Source organism: Vigna unguiculata, chromosome 2 (assembly GCF_037176805.1).
Source record: "Vigna unguiculata cultivar grain cowpea cultivar isolate G323 ecotype 2 chromosome 2, ASM3717680v1, whole genome shotgun sequence".
Taxonomy (NCBI): Eukaryota; Viridiplantae; Streptophyta; class Magnoliopsida; order Fabales; family Fabaceae; genus Vigna; species Vigna unguiculata.
In genome coordinates this window covers 32,961,551-32,986,325 of record NC_140793.1, presented here as the reverse complement: position 1 = coordinate 32,986,325, position 24,775 = coordinate 32,961,551, and the positions used below count along the sequence as shown (strand labels likewise).

General features: G+C 33.6%; 4 protein-coding genes across 5 annotated transcripts; 2 read left to right on the top strand and 2 right to left on the bottom strand.

Annotated features, from left to right (window-relative positions):
* Positions 1 to 680: 680 nt before the first annotated feature.
* Positions 681 to 2,438, top strand: SKIP2 (SKP1/ASK1-interacting protein 2). Its single transcript, XM_028057326.2, has one exon. The coding sequence runs from the start codon at positions 703 to 705 to the stop codon at positions 2,251 to 2,253; it is 1,551 nt and encodes a 516-aa protein (XP_027913127.2). The 5' UTR covers positions 681 to 702; the 3' UTR covers positions 2,254 to 2,438.
* A 1,223-nt stretch (positions 2,439 to 3,661) lies between these two features.
* Positions 3,662 to 11,190, bottom strand: LOC114173905 (phosphatidylinositol 3,4,5-trisphosphate 3-phosphatase and protein-tyrosine-phosphatase PTEN2A-like). 2 transcript variants are annotated; one of them, XM_028058572.2, is made up of 14 exons: positions 10,869 to 11,190; positions 10,624 to 10,743; positions 10,038 to 10,482; positions 9,155 to 9,256; positions 9,007 to 9,063; positions 7,703 to 7,768; positions 6,599 to 6,775; positions 6,416 to 6,502; positions 6,251 to 6,315; positions 6,107 to 6,183; positions 5,239 to 5,285; positions 5,023 to 5,153; positions 4,471 to 4,540; positions 3,662 to 4,343 (listed from the first exon to the last, which is right to left on the bottom strand). In XM_028058572.2, exons 3-14 carry the CDS (start codon positions 10,461 to 10,463, stop codon positions 3,837 to 3,839), a joined length of 1,812 nt encoding a protein of 603 aa, XP_027914373.1. In that variant the 5' UTR covers positions 10,464 to 10,482; positions 10,624 to 10,743; positions 10,869 to 11,190; the 3' UTR covers positions 3,662 to 3,836. The 2 variants fall into 2 exon arrangements, with proteins under 2 accessions (XP_027914373.1, XP_027914372.1); XM_028058571.2 differs by lacking the exon at positions 10,624 to 10,743 and having other exon boundaries at positions 10,869 to 11,188.
* A 3,012-nt stretch (positions 11,191 to 14,202) lies between these two features.
* LOC114167910 (protein RER1A-like) lies at positions 14,203 to 16,272 on the top strand. Its single transcript, XM_028052823.2, has 3 exons — positions 14,203 to 14,676; positions 15,397 to 15,577; positions 15,706 to 16,272. The coding sequence occupies exons 1-3, from the start codon at positions 14,333 to 14,335 to the stop codon at positions 15,760 to 15,762; spliced, it is 582 nt and encodes a 193-aa protein (XP_027908624.1). The 5' UTR covers positions 14,203 to 14,332; the 3' UTR covers positions 15,763 to 16,272.
* Positions 16,273 to 17,670: 1,398 nt separating this feature from the next.
* LOC114170571 (UPF0481 protein At3g47200-like) lies at positions 17,671 to 19,704 on the bottom strand. Its single transcript, XM_028056081.2, has one exon. The coding sequence runs from the start codon at positions 19,561 to 19,563 to the stop codon at positions 17,953 to 17,955; it is 1,611 nt and encodes a 536-aa protein (XP_027911882.1). The 5' UTR covers positions 19,564 to 19,704; the 3' UTR covers positions 17,671 to 17,952.
* Positions 19,705 to 24,775: the final 5,071 nt, after the last annotated feature.

Sequence of the window (24,775 nt, the reverse complement as noted above, 5' to 3'; positions counted from 1 at the left end):
TAATACACGAGACGATGAAGACGACCATTTCAGCATTTCAGGATAATTTTGCACAATTTAATAACGTAATTGGCTTTAAATTCTTCATATTCAAGACTATTCAAATGACCTTTTCAATTTTCCTTAAAATATAGCATTCAAATAACTAATAAATTGGAAAATCTCCGTATATTTTAGAAGTTCAAATATTGGCAATAAGAAAAGTTTTAGAGAAAACAATAGTATTGTGAGAAAATGTTAAGTCAAATAAAGAAAAATAGGTAAACTAATGTGCGCGTTTTCTGGAAGGAGAGAGGTGTTGTTAGTAAGTAGTCAATGATATTGAAACAAACTTTAACTGAATTTTACCTGTACTAGATACTACCCTTTCATTTTCCTATGTTTACGATCGTTTTAATAATGTGTAAAAATATGAAGAAAACAAAATAAAGGCCATAGAAAATAATTAATAAAAGAAGATAATAAAAATAAAAAAAGTGGAAAGATGAAAAAGAAAGGTGAAAGGCCAGGTCCAAGATGACAGAGACACGCAAGCCCACTATCGCGTACCTGGGCTGACTCTGATGCATGAACCCACACGCAAATCTCGCCCACTTCCAGGTGGTTGCGCGAGTACCACACGCGCCTCCTCCCTTAAGTTCTATGCCTTGTCTTTGTAATAAATCCTTCAATACCTCTCCGCCGCTTCCCGCACACATATCCATGGGACAGTCACCATCTACCGCCGCCGCGCCAACGCCGGACCTCAACCGCCAACAAATTTCTCAGTTACATTCAAGCAGCGATCCCGATTTCGATGCCGACCACACAATCCGTCTTTCCGACGATTGCTTGGCCGTGATTTTCCATTTCCTCAACAACACCGACCGGAAAGAGTGCTCTCAGGTCTGCCGCCGATGGCGCCGCGTGGACGGCGAGAGACGGCACCGCCTCTCGCTTGTCGCTCGGCCTGAATTGCAAGAGCTGATTTCTCCCCTATTTGACCGCTTCGAGTCGGTCACAAAACTCACTTTACGAATCGACCGGAAGTACGCGAGCTTAAACGACGACACTTTGATTATGATCTCGATGCGGTGCAGGAACCTCACGCGTCTGAAGTTGCGCGGGTGCCGTGACGTAACGGAAATTGGAATGGCCGGCGTAGGCGATAACTGCAAGGCCTTGAAGAAGCTATCGTGCGCGTCGTGCATGTTCGGCACGAAGGGAATCGCGGCGCTGCTCGATCGATGCGTCACGTTAGAAGATCTAACGCTGAAGCGGCTCCGCGGGGTCCACCAAATCACCGAGGTGGAGGTTGGTGCCGCGGCTTCGTTGAAATCTGTATGCCTAAAGGAGCTGGTGAACGGTCAAAGCTTTGCGCCACTTTTGATTGGTTCGAAGAAGCTTCGAACTTTGAAGGTGATTGGGTGTACGGGGGATTGGGATGATAGTCTGGTTAGGGTTGGGTGTTTAAACGGTGGTCTGATTGAGATTCACTTGGAGAAGGTTCAAGTTAGCGATGTGGGACTTGTGGGGGTGGCGAGGTGTTTGAGGTTGGAGACTCTGCACGTTGTGAAAACCGCGGAGTGCTCCAATGTAGGGCTTTCGATGGTTGCTGAGAGGTGTAAGTTGTTGAGGAAGGTTCACATAGATGGATGGAGAACTAATAGGATTGGTGATGATGGTTTGGCTGCGATTGCCAAACACTGTCCTGATTTGCAGGAGCTTGTGTTGATTGGTGTTTACCCTACTTTTTCGAGCTTGGCGGCGATTGCAAGCAATTGCAGGAATTTGGAGAGGTTGGCTCTTTGTGGGATTGGAACCGTTGGTGATGCGGAGATTGAGTGTATTGCTAGTAAGTGTGTTGCACTCAAGAAGCTATGCATTAAAGGGTGTCCTGTATCCAATGCTGGGATCGGAGCTCTAGCTTCGGGGTGTCCCAATTTGGTTAAGGTTAAGGTGAAGAAGTGCAGAAAGATTACTGGTAGAGGGGTAGAGTGGGTGCGAGAACAGAGGGTTTCTTTGGCGTTTAATTATGATGATAGTGAAGTTGAAGCTTTGGATGGGAGTGGAAGTGATGGTGTTGGAGCAACTCAGGATGGTGTGGCAGAGGCTGAGGCGGAGGTTGAGGCTGAGGCTCCTTCAAGTAATAACAACACCCGATTGACAATGTTGCGAACAAGGTTGAGCCTTTTGGCTGGTAGAAATTTATTATCATGTGCCTTCAGAAGGCTGTCTAACATTGATAATGTCCCCAGTAGCAACTTTTTATGATATGTTAGTAAGAAAGTAGCGAACATGTTCTTTCCATGTTGGCATTCCCCAATATGTGAGATGAGTGTTCATGTTGATTGCCTGTCTTTGCGGTGTTGGTTATGTGATTTTTTGTTTTCTTATGAACAGCTGGTAGCAGCATCTCTATTGTTAACTAGATATGTCAATTACCCTCGTTGATTGTCTCTTTTCTATCTATTGTAGGTTATTTCCCGTTTGTCAGTTTTGATAAAATCTGCATATTTCACCAAAAAGAAATTGTACAAATTGTGATAAATCTCACTTTCTCTTAATATACTTGCTAGGAGTTATGTTGTTAACTGTGTATTATATGGTTGAGGATGAGAACTCAAAGTGTATTCATTATGGTTGGAAATGACAATCACTTTTTTGAGTTTTGACCGAATGAACATTATTCATTAACTAACATGGTAGAGAAAACAGGCCATATATATTCAGTCCCCTAACATTCCACAATTTAGATAGATACAAAAGTTAGGTGCAGTATTTGGAGTGGTATTCATTAATTAATGTTTAGACTTTCATCTCTCAATATCAGTTGATTTAAAAGATTGGAAACTGGGGAGCCTCAGACACAGTGTAAAATAGCGTAAACACAGACAATCTTTCAATTACAAAAATATAAAATGTAATATAAGATCAGTAACATTTTTAAGCTTGTTTCTATAAGATATAACTAATTATTTCAAATATATACATGAATTCTTAATTAAGGTTAAAATTCGTCATGTTGATTATATATATCATCGATGTGGTCATGTCTTATATTTTGGATATTGACTGTATGATATCAGTTATATGCATATCAGTATTACGTCCTACGTTAGTGTATTTGCTTCGATGGTTGATCTCATGAAACTCTAATTTTGATTAAAATTACATCTACTCTTAGATGGTGAAAAGCTGATAATAGCGTGGGAATATTTAAATCTTCAACATACACTATCAGTTACTTAAACAGAGTTTCCTTTCATCAACCCAGAGATTGAAATGTGCTATTTAGTCCTTTTATATTAGCAAACTGCTTCCCAAGCTATATTTTATTTATTACATGTCATTTAAGATCTTCACAAAAAATAATATTTACATAAATTCTTGAATGTGAATCTTAAAGAATATTATACTGCAAGTTTGACAAATGATTATGGTTGAAAAATAACTTTCTTTCAAACATTTTATCAGGCAATTAATAAGAAAAAGACCATGATTTCTTTAAATTAAGTAAAGATTATACACAAGCACTAGATTTGTCACCCATTATCAATTTTGGAAAGAAATATTGGTATCATGTATTTGTTACCTTTCTTCTTATTTCAACTCACATTACACTAATATGATTTGTTTTTGTTACCTTTTGTGGAATTCTCCAGAGGACAAGCACATAACGTAGAAAACATGAAATAATCACATAAATGTATAACGTAAAAATATACAAGGAATAAATAAACAAATACAGGAAAGTTCATTTGACAACAAATTGGGAGAAACCAATGAATTCCTGTAATGCCTAATTCCTTTCCTTAATAGTATTGAAATGGATCAGCGGTTCATCCCACCTCCTTTCAATCACTTTCAAAGTCTTCATCCCCAAAGGAAAAAACTGAAGCATCTGCTGCAATTGCCTTGATGTCACTTGCCCCTACAGATTCCACGTTTGTGCTGTGAACTTTATGATGTTCATCTGCAGTTGATTTTTCAGAAGAATTATTCTGCATGCCAGCCTCATGCTGCAGTGACAAACGATCCGTTGAGTTTGTCAACATCCCTACATGATCTGTTGTCCCCTCAGATGCTTGATGAGGTGCCATAAATTTGTACTCAGTTGCAGCTTTCTTGCTTTGTGTATCTCGACTCTCCTCTTCATCACTGTCTGAGAATACATCATCTTCATTTCTTGGGGGTTTACTCTCAGTTGAATTAGATGTAGAAGGCTTTGGACCAGGTACGGCATTGATTGTGTTTCCATCAGATCCTTTGCTGGTGGGATTTGCTTTTGTAATTGAAGGTAGGGTTTCATTATAGTCTATCATGACAACTTCCACCCGGAATCCTGGAGTGGGGATCTTCCTCTGAAGGATGCAACGGTAAGGTTTAAATTATCGTCAGGTTCAGAGAATAAACCAATAACGTAAGTAGGGACTGCAGCAAGATATTGAGGTTAAAGCTGGCATACAAAATAAAAATTGAATATTTTACCTTGTCGAAACCATCAAAATCTGAACCATCTAAAACTTTTCGATTTTCTATCATTGTTGTATTCATCCAACTGCCAAGAAGAAATTGTTACATCAAGAAAACTGTTAATTTGTGTAAGCAAACAAGTTGTTTCATATTATATACATCTTTTAAGAGAACAAATCTATAATATAAATAGGAGAATAAATGAAAATAATTATCATGATACAATGTTACGTCATCATGTTAAAAATGTAAGATCCTGATAAAAAAAATTATATATTAAAATCACCCTAAATGTCACAATATAATCATAATGGTTCTGTTAAGTGAGCGAAAAATATAAATAAGGACAATAATATTATGATTTCTATTTTTCGACTTTCATCATTTATTCCTTAACGTGACTTAATGTGGATCATTAATGAATATATTATTATTTTTTGTTTTGAAAGAATCAATGTTCCACACTAAGCTACATTAGAAAATAAAGGATAAGAGTAAAAAAATGAATATCATAGTACAATTTTCCTATAAATAAAAGGACCGAAAGAAACAGGTTTCTGAACAAACCAGTAGAAATCTCCTTGTCTATCATTAAAATGAATTTTGAAGTCTCCTTCCAACTCTGCTAGACCAGGTTCTCCTGGTAGAGCAAAAACCACAATTCCTTTCTTCGGTGCACTGATCCAGAAATCTTCTGGCTGAGTGTAGAAAGTAAATTCAGTAATCAAATTCAAATCCATACAATATCAAAACTCGAAAGCAGGGATAAAAAATAGTGTGTACCAATAGATCTTTGGTTTTGGGATGGTTTCTTGTGGCAAACAAAACTCCTGGGAATAAGTTAAAATGTCAGTCGTAAGAACAACTTGACTATTTGCATGAGAAAGTACGGCACAAACTAGAGCCTTGTATAGGTAGAAATACGAATCAATTACTTTGGTTTATACTCAATTGGGAAAAGATACAGAGGTAAACATCTGAAGTTCAGAACCAGACCCCGAGATGAATAGTTTAATTTCTTGAGCTATACTGATATGAGATAGGACAATGATACTTTAATCCATTTTTTTTATCCACTTTTAACCCACCACTTCAATCACCATTAGATCATTACATCACATCACTAAAAAGAATCAAAATAAATGATCAAAATATTGAGAACTTATTTTTAGTCTCATCTCATTTATGTCCATTCGTGCATTTACTCCTTTACCAAACAAGTACAGCACTAGTTGACTCCACACAATTTGTCTTTTTTACAATCGTACCATTACATTTGCCCTTTCTCTTCATGCAAAACTTGGAATCTAACACTTTGTTGGGTAGATGGAGAGAAATAGGTTGGATGGAAATAAGTAGCTAAAATGGAAATAGATGAATAATACAGGTATTTGGTTGAAGAGAAATAGGGATAAGATGAGGGGAGAGATAAAGAGATGAGTAGAAATAGGTAATGGTACAACGAATTCCACTATTTTTTTAATTATTTCTCTTCTCTTTCACACCGAATATAGCACATTACTTGCATCTTCACCCATCCTCTCAACCAAACAGTGTTTTTATGATTTTAGCTTTGCTAAAAAATGTTGAAATTCACACTATAGTATTACTGGAATGACATGAAGAGAAAAGAATGAACTTTGGTACTCACCCTTATGATCAGAAATTGTAATAGATGGTCTAACCCAATAAGGGCACCTTTGAAGCCGGAACCCTCTTAGTATGCACCTGTCAAAGTCCAAATTAAGAGGAACCTTCTTCGATTCTGGGACAATGTGACAAAATTACATCATACCTTCGTCCAGGCTGGACTTCTCCATTGAATTGTGTTAAAGTCCGTTCAAAGTATTTTACATATCTCTAAAAAATTACAGAAATAAATGATTTTAGAAGAATATGTCCAGAATGGCAGAATATATTCCATATTTAATAAAACAATAAACCAAAATTATTGACTGACTATTTGACTAGGGAGGACTAGAGCCTTTCCATCTACACATCTTTTATGGTTAAAGTAATCAATGGCTTCCTCTGCAGTTGGGAAGAACTGCAAAATAATATTGACAGTCAAAAGATTGAAAATTTCAGATAGAAGAGCACAACTAAAATTCCAAAGTCTTTGGAGTTGATTATCATGACTTGCCTTAAGAGACAAAAGAAGACAACATATCATCAGTCCAGTCCTCCCCATACCAGCTTTACAATGAACAACCACCACATTTTGAATATCCTCCTTCAACCATGAATATGCACTTTGACAGAATGATGTTATAAGTTGAATAGGGGGGCAATTATGATCACTAAATGGGAAAGTCGCAACCTGAAAACAATCCCAGTACGTTAACAGGACAAACAAAAATATTACGCTAATTTAATTTGATATCAGAAATTGTGGTCCATTCTTTAATTCTTTTTCTGACATCTGCAAAACCAAACAGCAACAAAAAAGTCAAATAATTATTTTCTCTATGTTTATATCCAATTTTTTAATGTTCCTATGTGATGTTTTCAGACACTCCAAATGGCATGGCAATTGGCTGCATTTGAGTGTAAGAAAGCTTTGTCAATAGGATCTTCTAAATATTTCTGTCGAGGATATGCAACGTACTGTCAAACTATACCCAATATCAACCACCAAAGTTAGACAACAAAGAAACAAGCAGATTTTTTCTTTTTCATTCCTGTTTTATTTTACATTAATCCATTATTCCCTAGTCATATCTCCAAGTTTTTCCCATCAAAAGGAGGTGGCTGTTCGTAATGTAGTAACATATAGTTTGAGGCATAGGAGAGGAAGGGGGGTCCAACAAGAGGGACGACTAACATACCCTCATGGTTTTGTTTTGTTTTTAATCATTTCATAAAGTTCCTTTAAAAGTATTTTACTGATTTCTTTCAATTATTGAATGCTTAGTATTCAAAATACATATTAAAGGTTAGCAGAAAGATATATTAATTTACTACAAATTGCGACTAAATTAAAGTTTAGAACGTGCATTCGTAAAAAGGATACAATTTACCAATTACAAATTACCAAACTCTAGATAGCTACATCAACGATCAGAAGCTCTCGGCAAGTTGACTCAAATTTTCAACTTTAAGTAGAACATAAAGAACAAATGCACTTAAAGAGCAGGTGGACCAGACTAGACAGGTAAATAATGATAGGTAACAGTCAAAATTATTACGCATCAATACCAGTACCTCAATTTGATTACTAAAATAAAGATAAAGATGAAAATCATACCTTCCCCTGGAATAATGATCCATCATATAACCTTTCTGAACAAAGATTGTATACTTTGTATTTACCCTGCACATCAAGGTTTCAAAAGAATAAAGTTGTGATATCAACACTCGGTGCACAAAGATACTTGGAGAAATTAGTTATTGTAGCATACCATGTAATGCACAAGAAAAATGAGTAAGAGTAATTGCTCAAATTTGTAGAGGAAGTTGGAGCATGGCAGAATCTTTAGGACTTTAGGTACTCAACGCATCTATTTACAAGCAATATAAGGGTTCAAGAGATATAGCAGTGTTTTTATACTTTGGGCTTATTTATATTTTTTCTCCACATTATCAGTTCCTTAACTGTTCAAAGCAACTCAGCTAAAAAAGTTATCCAATGATTAATAGTTATGAAATAAAGGTGTGGGATATAATTAATTTGTATAAATTAGCAAAGAAAAAATATGTATAGAATATGTAAATAATAAAGAATGTATCAAATAAAATAAATATATTTTATTTAATTATTTTATATTTTTTCCTTTGTGAATCTATACATATCAATGATAGATTAGACCTCAGCAAAAATTCTGTTACTTAATGGATGAAATTTGAGGTGGGGGAATTAATTTGAACAATTAGGAAAATATGATTACTAAATGCAAGACTCTAAACCAAGAGGACTAAAATCTAAACATAGCAATGATAGATGACCACCTATGTAAAGATTCTGTTAATTAATGGATGAAATTTTGGGTGGGGGAATCAATTTGAACAATTAGGAAAATATGATGACCTAATGCAAAAAAGCTAAAACTAAGAGGACTAAAACTGCACATAGACTCAAGTACACAGCTAAAAAAACAACCAAGCTTATGACTTACGAATGTTTTTCAGATTCTATTGATTTTAGGTTAGATAGATAGGATATTATTCATTCGAAGGTTTAGGATTTGTTTATCTAATGATTCTGTGCAATATGAACAATGAAGGGATTTAATGGCTTTAACAGAGGATATAGTTCACATTTTCCAATAAAATGTGTTCTTCTATATTGGTGGGATGTTAACTAGAAGAAAAGTACTATTTGGTTCTGTTCTAGATATCTTTTACATACTTATTTATAAGAAAGAAGGAGATCTGAAACACAAATTAGCCACTGCAATTAGAGAGCGAAAGTCTTATAAATCCTATACAAGAATCCCATACTTCCAAAGTGTGACTCAAGTATCATGCCAGCAATTAGATTTCAATGCTCTGCAAAATTCTGAGTGCGAATGGATGAGCAGATAATAGGAACCCAGGTAGATAATATGTTACCTTATGATGTGTTTCAAAAAACTTGATCACCTCTTCCATGTGATTGCGATAGAACCCCTGAAACACAGCTACCCCTTAAAACAAAATTGAATGATAACTGAGCTTGGCTTGAACATGAGAAACAAGAACTGACAGTCAACAAGTATACCTCAATGTATCCAACAATTCCAGAGCTAATATCACCACCCGGAAATCCCATAGCAATTATATTTTCAGTGATGTATGTCATATCCAAATCAAATCCATCTTCCTGTTTCAAAGAATAAGAGCTGAAATATTAAAGTACAACAAAATGAAAGCAACATAGAAGTTAACTCATTTCTTAAGAAAAAAACAATTGTTTCTGTCCAAAATTCATTAAGTATGGTAGAAAAATGTAAATTTGTATCAGAGAAATATCATATACACAATATGATACATTTCCCAAGAAGTCGATACCAATTTGATTCTTTAATAAATAAAGCAAGATAGTGACCATTTCCCTCGTGATGCTTTATAAATAGTGGGAAAATCAACATTTGTGTTATTAAGAATGTTAGAAGACAAAGCAAATCTTTAATAGGAAGCAATAAACCAAAGATTGGAAAATACATTTTGAGATCATGCTCTTCTTGCAACTATAGTTTGTAGCGAATATCAAAATCTCCTATAACATGTTTTATAGACTTTGTTTCTTTTACATATGTAAAGCAGAGCATGCAACATTAATTGTATCATTCAGGTGGTGTGTCTATTCTTATAATAAATTTTGAACGGAGGTTGCTGCCAGTGCAGATAAATAATTACATAATCCTGAGGCAAAAATATATCAACAGAAAATATGTAAATATAAGGCTCCAGTTTTTATATCCACAATTTGAAGAGGTAGAGATGACAAAAACAAATCATGCTGCAGTGTGTTAACACAAATGCAAGTGACTCAACCAGCAGATTTGGACACAATAACATGAATCAGCCATATGATTTAATCCATCTAATGCACGTCATAGAGATAAAACCAGACTAGGTGCGAAATTTCGTTGTCAACTAACCTGGTATCTACGTTTATTCTGAGAGACAATATGGCGTGCTTTGACCTGGACAGCTTTTACTGCACTCTTGGAAGAGTCCATCAACCCTTTGGCGAAGGATTCAATTAAATTAGATTGATCAGGTCCTGAATTGACTGGACCAGCAGATTCTTTCGACTGCGTTAGCAATCCAAGCCCACCAGTCAGGCGAGCAAAAGCTGATACGCTTGTGTTTTCGGTCTGTGAATCCTGTTGTGCTTGTCCAAGGCCAAGGCCTGGAATTTTCAGATGTCTTGTCCATAATGACATGCCAGAAGCAGGTAACGTTGATGATGGTGAATCATGTGCATTGTTGATCTGTCCTGTCACTTTGGGTTGGTGTTGTTCTTCAGCACTAGAAACTGGAGGAGTAGGTTGAGATGAAGAATAAGCAGGAGCTGGTTCCATGAGTCACTCAAATGCAGTTCTGCAAAGTGTAAAACCAATAGTTAAGAGCAGATTACCTTTAACCAGCTAACAGCAAACTAAGTAATAAATAAATTAACACACATCATACAATGTTGGTGGGGAAATTACAATATAATAATACCCAAAGAAAAACACCTACTTCACACAAGCTAATTAGTCTCATAATCTAAGCGGTTGTCCGATAAATTAACTGGATGCGAGCATAAATTGAACAAAAGCAGGGCCAAAACGTCGGCGTCGGGAATATAAACAGAGGGATCTGAAAATGGAGGGTTCGGTAATACAGATTGAGCAGATTTGCGATTGAAAAAAGCAATAATTATAGTAATTTGTAAATATGGCAGATACTCATTCACATCACAGATTCAACAATGGATCGCTTACGGTGAGTCGATGGTGATGCACACTATTCGATCTGTTTTGCAGAGAACAATGGGTCTGTTGAGGGGAAACACACGATTTGCGAGCTTGGGAATTGGATCAATGCAGTTTGATTGAAGTCATCAGCGATTACACATCGGAGATCAAAGGGAAAAAAGAAAAGAAATGAACAGCTGCGGACCGTTGCTTATTTCACAATCCACCGTGGAACCATTTTATCATAATAAATAATTAAAAATTAGAGTAGCTACAATGGTGAATTCAAATCACCCTCATCCATTTTTGTTTCTTCTTTCCGATCGCTTCAATAATTTCTTTCCTCATCACGTTTGATAAAGTTTAATATTAAAAAAGTATTGATAAAATAGAGTAGAGTCATTAAATGCAATAGGATAATCCTAATCCAATTATGATAAAATGGGAAAGTTCTGTGGACTGGTTTAATATAATATAATATTTGTTTTCAATCACTTCAACAAATACTTTTGAACTTTTTGAAATATTTTCATTGGATGCTTGAAAAAAAAAACAATAGTTAGCACATGTAAATTAAATGAATGGACGGTATAACTAATTGGTTCCCCTATAAATTAGGGCTTGATCTTGTTTTCCTTTTTATAATTTTAAAGGTTAAACTAATCAATCATATATATTGATACTTTTGATTTACTCAAATATAAAAGAACATTTATACTTATTCTTTCATCTTCTTATAATATATAAAACATAAGTATTCATTTAATTACTAAGTTACGCACATAATTTTATTGATGACCTTATTTAAAAATAATTTTGAAAAAACTCTAACTTAAAATAATTTAATATGTGGAATTCTATTAACACTAAGGATGGCAACGTGGGTCGGACTGACCCATTAGGCCCATAAGACTCGCACATTATGGGTTGGCCTGTCTCGTCTTGCATAATTTATGTAAGTTGTAATCACTGGCCTGCCTTGCATATTACTTGGTTTGCGGACTTGCGGGCTGACCCACTTTTTTTTTCTTTTATATTTTTTTTATTTTTATGATAAAGCTTTCAATGTTTAAAAATTGAAAAACTTTAAGAAGTTCAAAAAATTAAGTAAAGACTTTAGAGAGTTGGATGATAAATTGATAATTCAACATTTTCATCATATTCATATTCATACTATGACATACATAATGTATTTTTTTTTTTATTTTAGCACATTAAAAAACATATAATACTTGTCTTTTCCAGTTATACAAAAATTTGTAACATTAATGCAAGAGTCCATAAAAAAAGTAACTAATATACACAAGTGCAAGGTTTTTTTTTTGTGCGAGCTTGCAGGTCGCAGACTTATACAGGTCAGGCTACTGCGGGCCTATGGGTTCACTATACTGGCCCATCCCACTTTTTTTTTTCAGACCTGCGAACTGGCCCGACTGGCCAGACCTATATTGTCATCCCTAACTAACACTTATATTACTTCAAATTAAGATAATATAAACATACTATTTGTATTAAGATTTATAAAGTTTTTAATATATATATATATATATATATATATATATATAAAATCTTTATAGGAAATGATATTGTATTTTTACAATTTCAAAATAAAATTATAAATAAAACATAAATATATATATTGTTTTATATTTCCTCTCATGAGATCACATACATGTAATATCATCTACTTACCTATAACATTACCATCAAAGAGGTTGATAAATAATACACTAAGTACACAAACACTAGATAAGTTACATTTGAAAGCATTAAATTAGGGTTGAGATATATACATGTGACACTAAAAATTATCATCACAAGAAAGTCATATAATAAAAACTTGGTTAACTTATATGACAAAACTTTTTCACGACGCATCAGACACACCAATACATCTCAACCTAGTATTCTCTACTTATAAATAATTGTGTTCACCACACACATATCATAGATTTTCATTCATACATATACAAATTTAAATGATAATAAATTAGAGTTAATTATCAATTACAACTTAATAATATTCAAGTACAACATATTAAACAAATATAACAATACAATAAAAGTAAACACTTTGCCCAACAAATTAAGAACATTTGCGATTGCAATTTATTGAGCGAAAAGTGTTAGCATGCCTAGTTAATTTTCAGAAATAGAGTTTAGTTTGTCCAATGATCAAAGTTTCCAATTTTTAATTAATTGAATTTTGTCAAAAGAAAATTTTGTTTGCTTTGTGACTCTTCATGATTCATAAATATTGCAAAATATTACAAGAAAATAAGTAGTTCAAATTGAGAAATTTATCCTAAAATAACAATTTCAACTAATTTCACTCAATTAAAATACAAAACACATCACCAAACATCATATCAAGATTTAAACAATTTAAATAGATTCAAACAACACTCAATTTTTGCATAAAATTAAACATTGTAACCCCAGTTATTTTTACATATAGATAATTTATTCTAAGATACAATCAAAACTTAACAAATTTTTCTTAAATGCTAAAACTCATTTCCTCAAGCTCAAATTTAAACTTCTAACTCTACTATTTTCACAGTTAGAATTTTTTGCATGTCATAAAATTTACATTAATAATTTAAAAAATACGCAACCTTCTACTATTTAGCACTTATTTTCTGTAAAACTAGATTATATCCCTAATAAGATCAAATAATGTCTTTGTTAAGAGTTTAGTGTTAAAATCTGCATATAATTCAATTCAAGGTCATCAAGTAGGTCGAAATTGAATTTAAATTTGATATATTAAAGAAATAAGTTTGAATGACATGCAAGTATACTTTTGTTGGTGTCCATTTTTCATTTTCATATTTATAATGATTATGAAATTAAATCAGGTAAAATACACTTGAAAAAATAATTTCTGTCAAATAATAATTTTTATATTGTTTATTAATATATATTTAAATAGGTTATGCTTAATTATGTATATTTTAGTTATTTTTACGATCTATCTTAACAATTTTTGGTCGACCAGATTCTCTTTGGCAGTATCTTTTGTAAAGTCCATTAGCTATAAATAATTTATGTTAATAAAATACATTTTAATATAAATTAAAGTTTGTATATAGAATGAATAACACGATCGTGATAATGGAAGTCTCAATATTTTGTTGGTAGCAACCATTGCCAAAAGAAATACCTCTCATTTCTCAAAAAAAGGAAATCTGTGTTAAAGTCTTCGCAAAATACAGTATTTATTATGCTAAAGTCAAAGGTGTATGGTCTTATAAAATAGAGACTTTCCATTAGGTACTAATGTTAAATCCGTTAATCCGGTTCAGTAACATGTGAACCGGAGAGAGATCTTGAGGCAAGTACAAGCGAACCGGGAAGAGGGTCCATTAGGCCGTTTCTACATCTCATCTCATTTGCTTTGGTTTGTTTGCTGCCACCATCGCAAGCACCCTTTGCACATTTCTCCTACGCCAAACAAATCCAAAAGTCAAAACTACCCCCAACCCACCATGGACGTAGGAGTCGCCGACGATCATTCCCCGGAAGCCACAATATCGCGGTGGAAATTTGCGATGTCGCGGCAGTACCAGCACATGCTCGACAAAACGACGCCGCACGTCCTCCGCCGCTGGATCGGGTGTCTGGTGGTGGCTGCCGTCTACGTCCTCCGCGTGTACTTGGTCCAAGGCTTTTACATCGTCTCCTACGCCCTTGGCATTTACATCCTCAACCTCCTCATCGGCTTCCTCTCCCCTCAGGTCGATCCCGAGATTCACGACGGCCCCACCCTCCCCACCCGAGGATCCGATGAGTTCCGCCCCTTCGTTCGCCGCCTCCCAGAGTTCAAGTTCTGGTACTATTCCCTTCCCCTATTTCCCCTTCCTCCTAGGGTTTCGTACTCCACCACCTACTTCTGTTGTAATATTATCTTGTTAGCGTCTTCGCTTCTAACTCCAAGATTTGATTTCGAATTGTCGTTTCAGAACTCCTAATCAGCTCGCCTAAGAAATTACAGATTAATTAAATAAAGGGAATTTAATCAAACTTCTTGCACTGCATTTACCACAAACACAAACAATTTAACCTGGACTTATGGAGAAGTTACATGAGGTCCTGGGGGACTAACCTTATGAAAAAAAGCTGAGGAAAATTTTCATCTATTTTATCCAAATTTATGCTTACTATTGTTTTGTTTTTAAAATTCAAATTGTAGAGTATTTTTATGCTTGATCTGTCCGTCACTGTACTCAAAATTGTCTAGATTTTCGTTCAGCGAATTATGGATATTCAAAATGCCACATTCTGATGACCATACTGGCTTGCATGTTATCCTTGATGAGATGAGTAGGAGGGTATAACTATCTTGTGTTGGATTTTGTTACATTTCCGTGTTTAATTATTAGTCTATGGTTTCCCTTCCGAGGAGATCAATCTTCATTCACGAGCATTAATATTGTTCTTTGTTGTAATTGTCACTTGTGGGGTAGCTAATGTTTTGTTAATTTACGGTTTGGATTTAACGTGCAGATGGTTGTTTTTACTGAAAGCTTCTGAACTTTTTGTTCGTGGGCAGGTACTCGATCACAAAGGCGTTTTGCATTGCATTTGTGATGACTTTCTTTAGTGCCTTTGATGTTCCAGTATTCTGGCCGATACTCCTTTTCTACTGGGTGGTCCTATTCACACTTACAATGAGGAGACAGATATCACACATGATCAAATATAAATATGTTCCATTCTCATTTGGGAAACAGGTAGATTCAGTATAATTTTTTCCCATTCAAAATTGTTGTGGCAAGCAAATATTATTCATTCATTAATGGTGTTATCAGGATTGCATCCTTGTTGCTAATAATAAGCATTTTGTCTATTTTACTTTTAGCGCTATGATGGAAAGAGAACACCAACAGATAGCACAAGCCCAACAACCGCGGACTGAATTTTTCAGTTTAATTGAACTTTATTTGCTACATTTAAGTCACAATCCCAAATGTGGCTTGATACCATCTACAGTATTTGCTACAATTAACAGCTGGAGCAACCTGAGGATTTGGTGGCTGGGGAAGATTGCTTTGAGGTCTAGCATGGACGTATGACATCTGGATGTTCAACTCCCTATTGAGCAACTGTTTGGACATCTTCAATGTTTCTACTCCCTGGTAGATGCTTTAGTCTTGGGGAGATGTTTGGGGGCTCTCTCTTTCATCTCCCTTCTAGTGAAATCCTTTTTCTTTTTTTTTTCTTTATAGGTAGTCAAATGCCAAACTCTTATTGCTGAATTCTAGTTAAATAACGAGAATTTAAGACGCCTGTGCTAAAGGAATCCCCTTCATTATTTGCAATGGGGTGTTAACTCTTTTGCCATTGTATTTTTTTTTTCTTCTAATCATGAGATTTTCAGGAACTCATTTTCTTCTATAAATGTGCCCATGATGCAATATTATTACTCCCTCCTGGCTTTCTTGGCATTATTGTGATGTGTGTATCTTTCTTATATATATATATATGTTATGCATGAGCTTGTCCACACATTTGGCTGTAAGACTGATATCCCCTGGAGGTGCTAAAGTTGCTCTTCACAAGGCTTTTCACATGGGTCAAACCTCCCTCTATCATTGTAGAATGTCCTCAAGCACAAATATTTTTTTTAAAGCCGAGTACTTGTTCATGAATCAGTAATGAAATATTTTTATAACTCTTTTTATTTGGTGTTTCTGTAACCGAGTTGAATAGCGTTGTATGCTTCATACGGTTTGATTATATCTAATGGAACAAGGTCCACCATATTTGGTGGGATAATGTGCTTGCACAAATGGCAATTTTAATTTTTTATGTTGATGGAATCACTTGGTCGGGGTTGGTCATGGTATGGTACTTCTTTCCTTTGCAAAGGGTTTCTTGCCACACCATCGGTTCAGAAAAACTTCCCAATGATCTTGATGTGCATCTCTCATCAGAAACATATTATTATGTACCACTACAGTTTTATGTACTGATTACTTTTATTACATATATGTTCTTTTCGTTGTCTTGACCTTTCTTTGTATCTGACTGTCTCAGTGCTCACTAACATACTTTTTTTCCCAATTGTAATGGTATCTGCTACTCCTTCGTTCCAGTAGGCCAAGTGAGCTTAAAGTCACCATTATAAAGCCCCCGTTGCCATGGTCATAGAAAACACCAGTTATTGATCTTTGCACCACAAGAATTTTGTGCTACTATTGTAAACTGAAAAACGTAATGGTCCATATCACTAGCCTTCGATTTATTCCAACATTTTCTGTGGAAAATAGACGCTCATGTTAGAACAGAGGTGCTCTTTTATGAGGGTACAACACAGGCTACAATGATCCATGAAGGAAGTTTGGAACTATTATGGGAAATACTGTTGCAGAAATCGAGTTTGTGCGTGTTTGAGAGAGAGATGGTGCTTGGTTTCAAAAAGCAGGTTGTGGGTTCAAATGATAAAGGTAAAAAAATGTTCAATCATGAGTTTCAATGTTTTAATCTCAACCCTGTATTTGCTTATGAATATACGAATGATTTAAACCCGTGCACCAAGTCTCAGGTCATGTGGTACACGGTAAGATAATTCCTTGCCATGGTTATCACAGAAATGAAATTCCTATTTGAAGGTATCGTTTTTGTTTTTTCTATAAAATAAAACTTTCTAGTATTTTATTTTATGACATTTATAACTGAAGCTTAAATCAACGCCAAGGCTTGTATTTTGCGCATCACTTATATTTTTTACAAAATATTTCAAATATGTACACATCGTGGTTCAAAAGCAATTACTCGGTCCTAATATTAAGAGGTTCTCGCATTTTAATTCTCCTTCAGAATATGAAATGAAAGTTTATTAAAGCAATCAACCCAAGATTGGTGAGCAAGCATTTGCATTACATAAGAAAGTCCTATTGCAGCACTGGCATCTAGCCAAGACAATGCCTCTGTGCCAAAATAAATGAATTAATGATATTCCAACCTTTGAAGATCTTTTCTAGGCTTCTAGGCTTGGTTATTGAAATCAAAGCAAACACATTAAAATCTCAAGACTTGACAAGGGTCAACACTAAAAAGTATGTCGATTGTAGAAAATGAAAGACCCTGCAGGGGTGTGCTTACCTTACCTGGCTGGTCTGTAATATCCATAAATACTGTAGTAGGTTTGTGCAAGAGTAAGCAGCAACAAAACAACAGCTGCAACCAAAGATATAATGGCCCAAGGATTACTGAAGTAATTGTGTCTCAAGCTTGCACACCAAGTGTTCCATCTATGGTTGTAATACCGATTCACATCCTCAGACAATGGGGAAAGGTAACTGTTATTGATGTCAAACACAACCTCTTGGCATAAGCGGTTGAAAAGGTCTGCAACTTCAGCATCACTACCAAGCCAGTGCTCAATTATGCCACGGTAATGAAGATATCCCACATCCTCTGGGGAGTTAATCAAGTTGTCCATGAAGATAATATAGGATGTGATGTCATTTCTGCAATCAAGATGACACTGCTCAAAGGCAATGAGATTGAGGAACAAAGACTTGGTGCCATCATGGATCAAGAGCCGAGGTATTCTCAGAATACCATCCTTAAATTTGATGTCCCAGAAGCGATCAGTCTTCCTCTTCTTGAACTTGATTCCAGCCTCTTTAAGCTCTGTGACACAGTGTATCAGTTGCTGCCTCCGTTTATCAGCCACTCTTTGAGCATTTGACCTGCGTCTGATCCATATTCTAGGCACTGGTTGAGGTCCTGCGCGCAAAAGACTTCTCCTGAACACTTCCAAGCAGTGAAGACCTTCTTGATCGGATAAAGGGTCAAAGGTAATAGCGCTTCCAAGTGATAATTCCAATTTGTTTCTGTCACTTTCTGTCATTGGTTCATCCGTCGGCATCAAAGGGTCGAAGAACCTGAGTGCTAGAGCTGTAACAAGTCCTTTCAAGTCTGGGTTTCCCAATTGAATTCCCAGAAGTCTGTCCAGTACAAAGAGTGGAAGCTGGTTTTCCAGCATGATCATATCCCTCTGAATGGAGTGCATTGATCCACGCATTGCGAAAACAGGATCATTCCTGGAATATCCAAGTTGCTTGAACCCTTCTGTGGCTCCTCTGAATAGCTCCAGCACAAAACAGCCATCAAGGACAAGCATTTCCACGAACTCATTGCTGCTTAAACTAATTGATCCTTCATAACAGGAGCGAGCTCTTTCTTCTATCTCCTTCATGGAATCGAGGTATATCCTAATGTCATGCTTGGTACGCTTAAACACATGGTTAAGGGAACGCCATTTATGGCGATCCATCGGGCGAAGGCGCTTCTTGCCATGATGGTAAGGACCTATAGACACAATCTGCGGAGCAAAAGCTTTATCCTCACCAGTACTGTCTCTAAGGTAATGGGGGATTCTGTAGATTGATAGTTTGGACCATGAACTTGCCACATCATCTTGACCTGCCTGCTCTAGTTTTTCCTTGATCATCACCACCCATTCAGATCCTGGTGAGTTTGGTTCCTCTCGTGATTTTTCACCATCTTCACCACTGATCACAACTTGCAATGATTCTGTAGGTTCCTGCTGAAATTTGTCCTCCTCCTCCTGCTGCTGCTGCTGGGGAAACTCTGTTGATCGGTTCCCTGAATTAGGTGAAGATGGAATCCCGGATTCCAAGGTTTCTTTGAGTTTTAGAGTGATGAGATACCAGCTCAAGAGCTCTTTGTTGAATACAGCCACCATTTCTTCAAGCAACTGGTGTTCTGTTTCTTGTCAATGGCCTCCGTGTTGCTTCCAATTCATAAAGAAACAGAATTGAAACAGTGTTTGATGAAGGGTAAAGAGTCAATTGCGATTATGATCCGAAATGACCTTGACATTTTAAATAGAATGTTGTAATTGACTTGAACAAACTGTGCAGCTCATATGGGACCCCTTTCGACCTCATTAGAACCCTTTCTGGAAAGCCAAATTATATTGGAAAATGACCCTTCCCCTAAAATATGCACATGGGTAACTGTGGTAGTTTCAGATGCACTTGTAAATGCATTGATCTTGCATATCGATAGAAAAAATGGAAGCAATGAATTCATTACTAAATTTGTTCTTGGAAAGTCGTTAAAAAAACTATAGTATATGCCATTTATGTCGCCGACGGTAGTTATTCATTTTTATATATCTTAGACTTTCTCGTTAATATAAGATTGAAAAATATGAAAACCAAACAACTAACCTTACGGAGAAAAATCATGTCTGAAACAAAGTTTAATGAAAGAAGTAAGGTGGGTGTGGTGCAGGCACAAAAAATGGGGAAAACGTGGAAGAATTCAGAATCTGCTATGTCTCTCATTGTTCATGAGGCATTGGAGCATATCCCAGTCTTTAAGTTCTAAATTATTCAGCTAAATAACTTTTCAACCGAAACAATGAATATATAATTGCAAACTTTTATACCAAAACTTCTTACCAATCTCGTACTCACTAAATTATTTAAAAAGTGAAGAATGTTTTTGTTATGGACAATAACTAAGAATTTTTTTATTTATAATTTATATGTATAATTGGTCAGTATAGAATTGGTCGATTAAGAGTTGATACAATTTTCTCTAATTTTTAACAGATGGATTATTTTAATTATTATATTAATTTGAAAGTTGGGTGCAAGACAATAACTCTTATAGTTATAATGATTAGATTCTTTCTCTAATTGACATTTATTAGTAAATAATGATATGCTTGATTATAGGAGAAGTTATAACATTGACAATCTTCATATTTCTCATTCTTTTTTTTTTCTGTGATTATTGCCTAAGCTGGGTCATACGAACATGTCATAAGAGTAAAATTAACAATGTATTTAACTATATAAATTTTGAGTGCAGATGAATAAACTATATCAATTAGATTAACCTTGTAATTTTAAGTTTAAGAAAGAAACAATCTCATCATGAAAATTGCTAGTAGTACAATTTTTATTTCACTAATTAAAAGAAACTACCTCAGCATATGCTTTCTGATTTTCTATGCGTAAATGAGAAGAAAGGATACAAATATTAAATTGGTACCCCATATACCTTAAACTATTTATAGCTTCAAATAAGTACCTAAACTTTTGACCTTTATATCACCTTTACAACAAAAAAGAAAAAAACTTGTACATTTAAATATGAGAAAATTATCCATGTTGACAAGAGAAAATGATCTCATTCCTCACACTTGAAATTGTGTGTTCTTTTATGTATTCAAGCTCTTTATTTCTGTTCTAATATTTAGATATATATAATTATTCTTTTTACAATTTAAGTATAAATCTAAGTCACTTATTAAAATAATAAAAAAGTCAAACATCATATAAAATAAAAAATTTATAAATTTATCATATTAAAATTTTGAATTGAACATAATTAATCTCATATATAAATAGAAGTCAAATCATATTTATGTATTTTTTACTTAATAAATGTTTCTTAAAAGATTCATCAATTTTTCAATAAAAAAAAATGTTAGTAGATAGCTAAACTAACAATCCTCTGCGTGAATTATAAGTGAAGAAAATACCTAATGGTCATGGCTGGAAGTAGAAGCCTACGATCACCAAATAACAAGTTAGAACATTTATTCATGATAGGGTTAGACAAAAATATTAGCATGCTTATTTCTTCTTCTTTTCTTTTCAATTTCTTAGAGATCCTAAACTAAACATTCAATGTATATAGTTTTATCTTTGAAATATACAAACATTCTTATTTATATTTATTTTATAATAATTATATAATTTTACCTCTATTTTTTTTCTCTCTCTCATAATTAAGCTATTGATCGTGTCGTGAGAGATTCTGTTATATATTGATGACAGTGTGAATGAAGTTTGATTGATAGTGTAGATTCAAATATTATTTATATTTATTAAAAGATTTTTTTAATTGGCTAATCAATGGAGTTGAATTTGTTATTGAAGAAAGAAAGTATATAAAAAAGAAAAAATAAATAAATAGAACCACTTATAACAATTAAATTAAATAATAATTTAGTTGACTTCTCTTTAAAATATAGAAATGCTCAAGAAAAAATCATTATTTTTGTGTAGTATTAATAGTAATGTTCAACTCAACGTTGAATAGGATCTATAATAATAAATGTTTTTGTTTTAAATGAAAGAGCTAAATATTGATGTGACTTTTTATTTAAAAATAAATAGTAAATTATTTTTGTTAATAAACTTAAAATTTGAATTGTAATGGTGTTATATTTAGATCTTAACTCTTTAGGTAATACTTTGAAATTATTTTCTACTCATAACTCTTGCTTCTATGTTTCTTCTTCTTTATTTTTTTAGGGGATTGTCTTATTATTTGAATTAAGAAATAAATAATTTGAGAAGAATAAATTTGAGATGAAAGTTTATAAAACTTTGTGTATGAAAAAATAAGTATGATAAATTAAAAATAATATTTAATACATAAAATTAGATAATTACCATTTTACTCTTGAAGATAAATGTGATATAATTTTAAACATAAATAGCATAAATGATACTAAAATTAAATTGAAGTTGTTATTTATAATTAAAACGAAGAGATTGATTTAAGTAAGAGAAATCATGTTAATTTTCTACATGAGTTGACCGAGCATGTTGTAGATATGGGTGGATTTGGAAAGATAATAATATTAATGTTTATACTATCAAATCAGCCTATAGTAAATTCATAACAAGATTAATAGATTTTGAAGATGATCTATTTGTACAACTTTAGAATATTAAATCATTACTAATTATCTTATACTTTGCATGGATAGTAATCTTAAACAAAGTCGCAATGTGTGATAATATGATCAAGAGATGGACGAGCATGAGTGTCAATGTGCGTGTCATGTGTGGAAAGTGTAAAGAGTCACCAATTCTTTAGTTTTCCTTTTGCTCAGAGTATATGGAATTTGGGTGATAATTGGGTGGATATTGTTATGGTACATCACATTTTGGCAAAAAATCATTTCCATCAATTTTGTATAGTGGGGTTAAGTAAAAAGGTAATTCTATTTGGAAGTATATGTGGGTTGCTATTGTATGGATCATCTAGATGCATAGGAATATAATCATTTTTAGGAGTAAGGTGAAGGATGGTGAAGAAGTATTCAACTTAGCCCAAGCCAAGGATGGGATGTGGATAACTAATAAAGTTTCTAATGCGAGATTCACATACTCGGACAGGTGTTTGTGTCCAGATTTATACATTCAACCAATAGTGGATTAAGAGTCTAGTTTTCTTTTTGTTAGTTCGGGGTACTTTTTTAGTTACCTAGGGTGCAGTCTTTTTCACACGCATCATATGATGTTTTTTCTGCTATGTGCTTTGAGGTATATTCTGTTTGCATCTCTTTTTGAAGATACATCCATCCACAACTCTTTATTTGTTCTCATGTAATGTGTCATCTAGACTTAGGCTATATCCCTTAGACATTCTTTTTTGCAAAACACAAAGTATGGACTTATGTACCATATGAACATGCATAGAAAACAAAAGAGAAATCTTATCAGAAAGTTGGTTGAGAGAGTGGTTGTTTTCCTTTGTGAAATCCTTGACATTCTTTTGTCTCTTTGTCCTTACAAATATGCTCTCTTTTGCTTGTAGAATAGTTATTATAAACATTTATATTCTCCTTATGGTAGGTTATAGGTGTTACTTCCTCTCTTAGTTTTACGCAGTTTTTATCTTTACATTTTTGTATGTTAAAGAATTGGAAAACTCTAAATACTTTTCTATTTATGTATTTTTTATTGTTTTTTAATAAAAAAAACAAAGTGAACAATATAGTTCATTCCGGTAAGTTACCTAAGTGGCATAAGTTTGAAAAAAAAAAGGTTTAATGCATAAAAATAAAGTATGTTACCTTTCTTCACTAAGATTGTGGTATGGTTTATTTTTTTCGTTAAAAGGCAAAGTATGTAAATGGATAAAAATAAAGTAAAAGAGGAAGTTTGAATTTTACTTTCTATGTAAACATCTTGTTGATAAATAATTTATAAATACTTTTGCTGGATTTCTTTACATTAAAAAAAATACAAGATTCTCAAATATTGTAATCTCACATTCTATAAAACATTCACTTTATTTTAAAATACATTATATTAGCAAACTTATTTAAGAGTTTCTATGTGAAATAAATGCACCCAATCTTCATATTCATGGCATTTTAATAGAACTACCAACCCATCTCTCTCCCTCCGTAGTCAAAGAAGCAGAAGAAGAATCTCTATTATTCATATGTTTTTTCATGACTTTTCTTTCTCAAATTTAAAATTATTTACAATTTTGCAAATTTTTTTTTTTTCTCCAAATGAGGATATTAATCCCCATTCTCTTTCTCGAAATTTTATTACCACGGCACTTAACATGTCTTTTTCTTTTCTTATTTTTGGTTGTTTACCGTCATTTCACATAACTTTACCTTATGCAATGCATCCAACAATTACATAATATTCCAACACAAGCTCCATCTTTACCATAACAACGTCATCAAGCAAATGCTACTTGTATGAATTCATTTTAGTAAACGATTTTCGAATTATTTAATTAGTATTTTAGTCTAAATATTTGTAGAATTAATTTAATGTATTTTTTTTAGTTTTTTATTTATTGATAATTGATATTATCATTTTTTCATTATTTTTATTTTTATTATTGTATTTTTAATTATTTATTAATAAATTTCAGAAAAGATAAATATTTTATCTTTTATTATTATTATATTTTAAATTAAGATTTTATTAGATGTTTTTGAGAAAATAAGTAAAAAAGATTTGAATCGACATATTGTCCTTTTTAAATGGTATTAACATCAATTTAATAAAGCTAAAATCTAGATTCAGAACAAACAAAAAATAAATTTCATTGAATAAACTTCACGATGTTGAGACAAAAATAATACTAAAGTCATTTTCCAATAAAGTATACAG

What these genes read in the sequence shown, in the direction of transcription:
- LOC114167910 (XM_028052823.2), top strand. Translation starts at nt 14,333, where the DNA reads ATGGACGTAGGAGTCGCCGACGATCATTCCCCGGAAGCCACAATATCG. An exon ending in CTCCCAGAGTTCAAGTTCTG is followed by an intron (nt 14,677 to 15,396) that starts GTACTATTCCCT and finishes GTTCGTGGGCAG; the next exon opens with GTACTCGATCACAAAGGCGT. An exon ending in CATTCTCATTTGGGAAACAG is followed by an intron (nt 15,578 to 15,705) that starts GTAGATTCAGTA and finishes TTTTACTTTTAG; the next exon opens with CGCTATGATGGAAAGAGAAC.
- LOC114170571 (XM_028056081.2), bottom strand. Translation starts at nt 19,563, where the DNA reads ATGGTGGCTGTATTCAACAAAGAGCTCTTGAGCTGGTATCTCATCACT.
- SKIP2 (XM_028057326.2), top strand. Translation starts at nt 703, where the DNA reads ATGGGACAGTCACCATCTACCGCCGCCGCGCCAACGCCGGACCTCAAC.
- LOC114173905 (XM_028058572.2), bottom strand. Translation starts at nt 10,463, where the DNA reads ATGGAACCAGCTCCTGCTTATTCTTCATCTCAACCTACTCCTCCAGTT. An exon ending in GAAGTCCAGCCTGGACGAAG is followed by an intron (nt 6,184 to 6,250) that starts GTATGATGTAAT and finishes GGACTTTGACAG; the next exon opens with GTGCATACTAAGAGGGTTCC. An exon ending in TACAATTTCTGATCATAAGG is followed by an intron (nt 5,286 to 6,106) that starts GTGAGTACCAAA and finishes ACTTATTCCCAG; the next exon opens with GAGTTTTGTTTGCCACAAGA.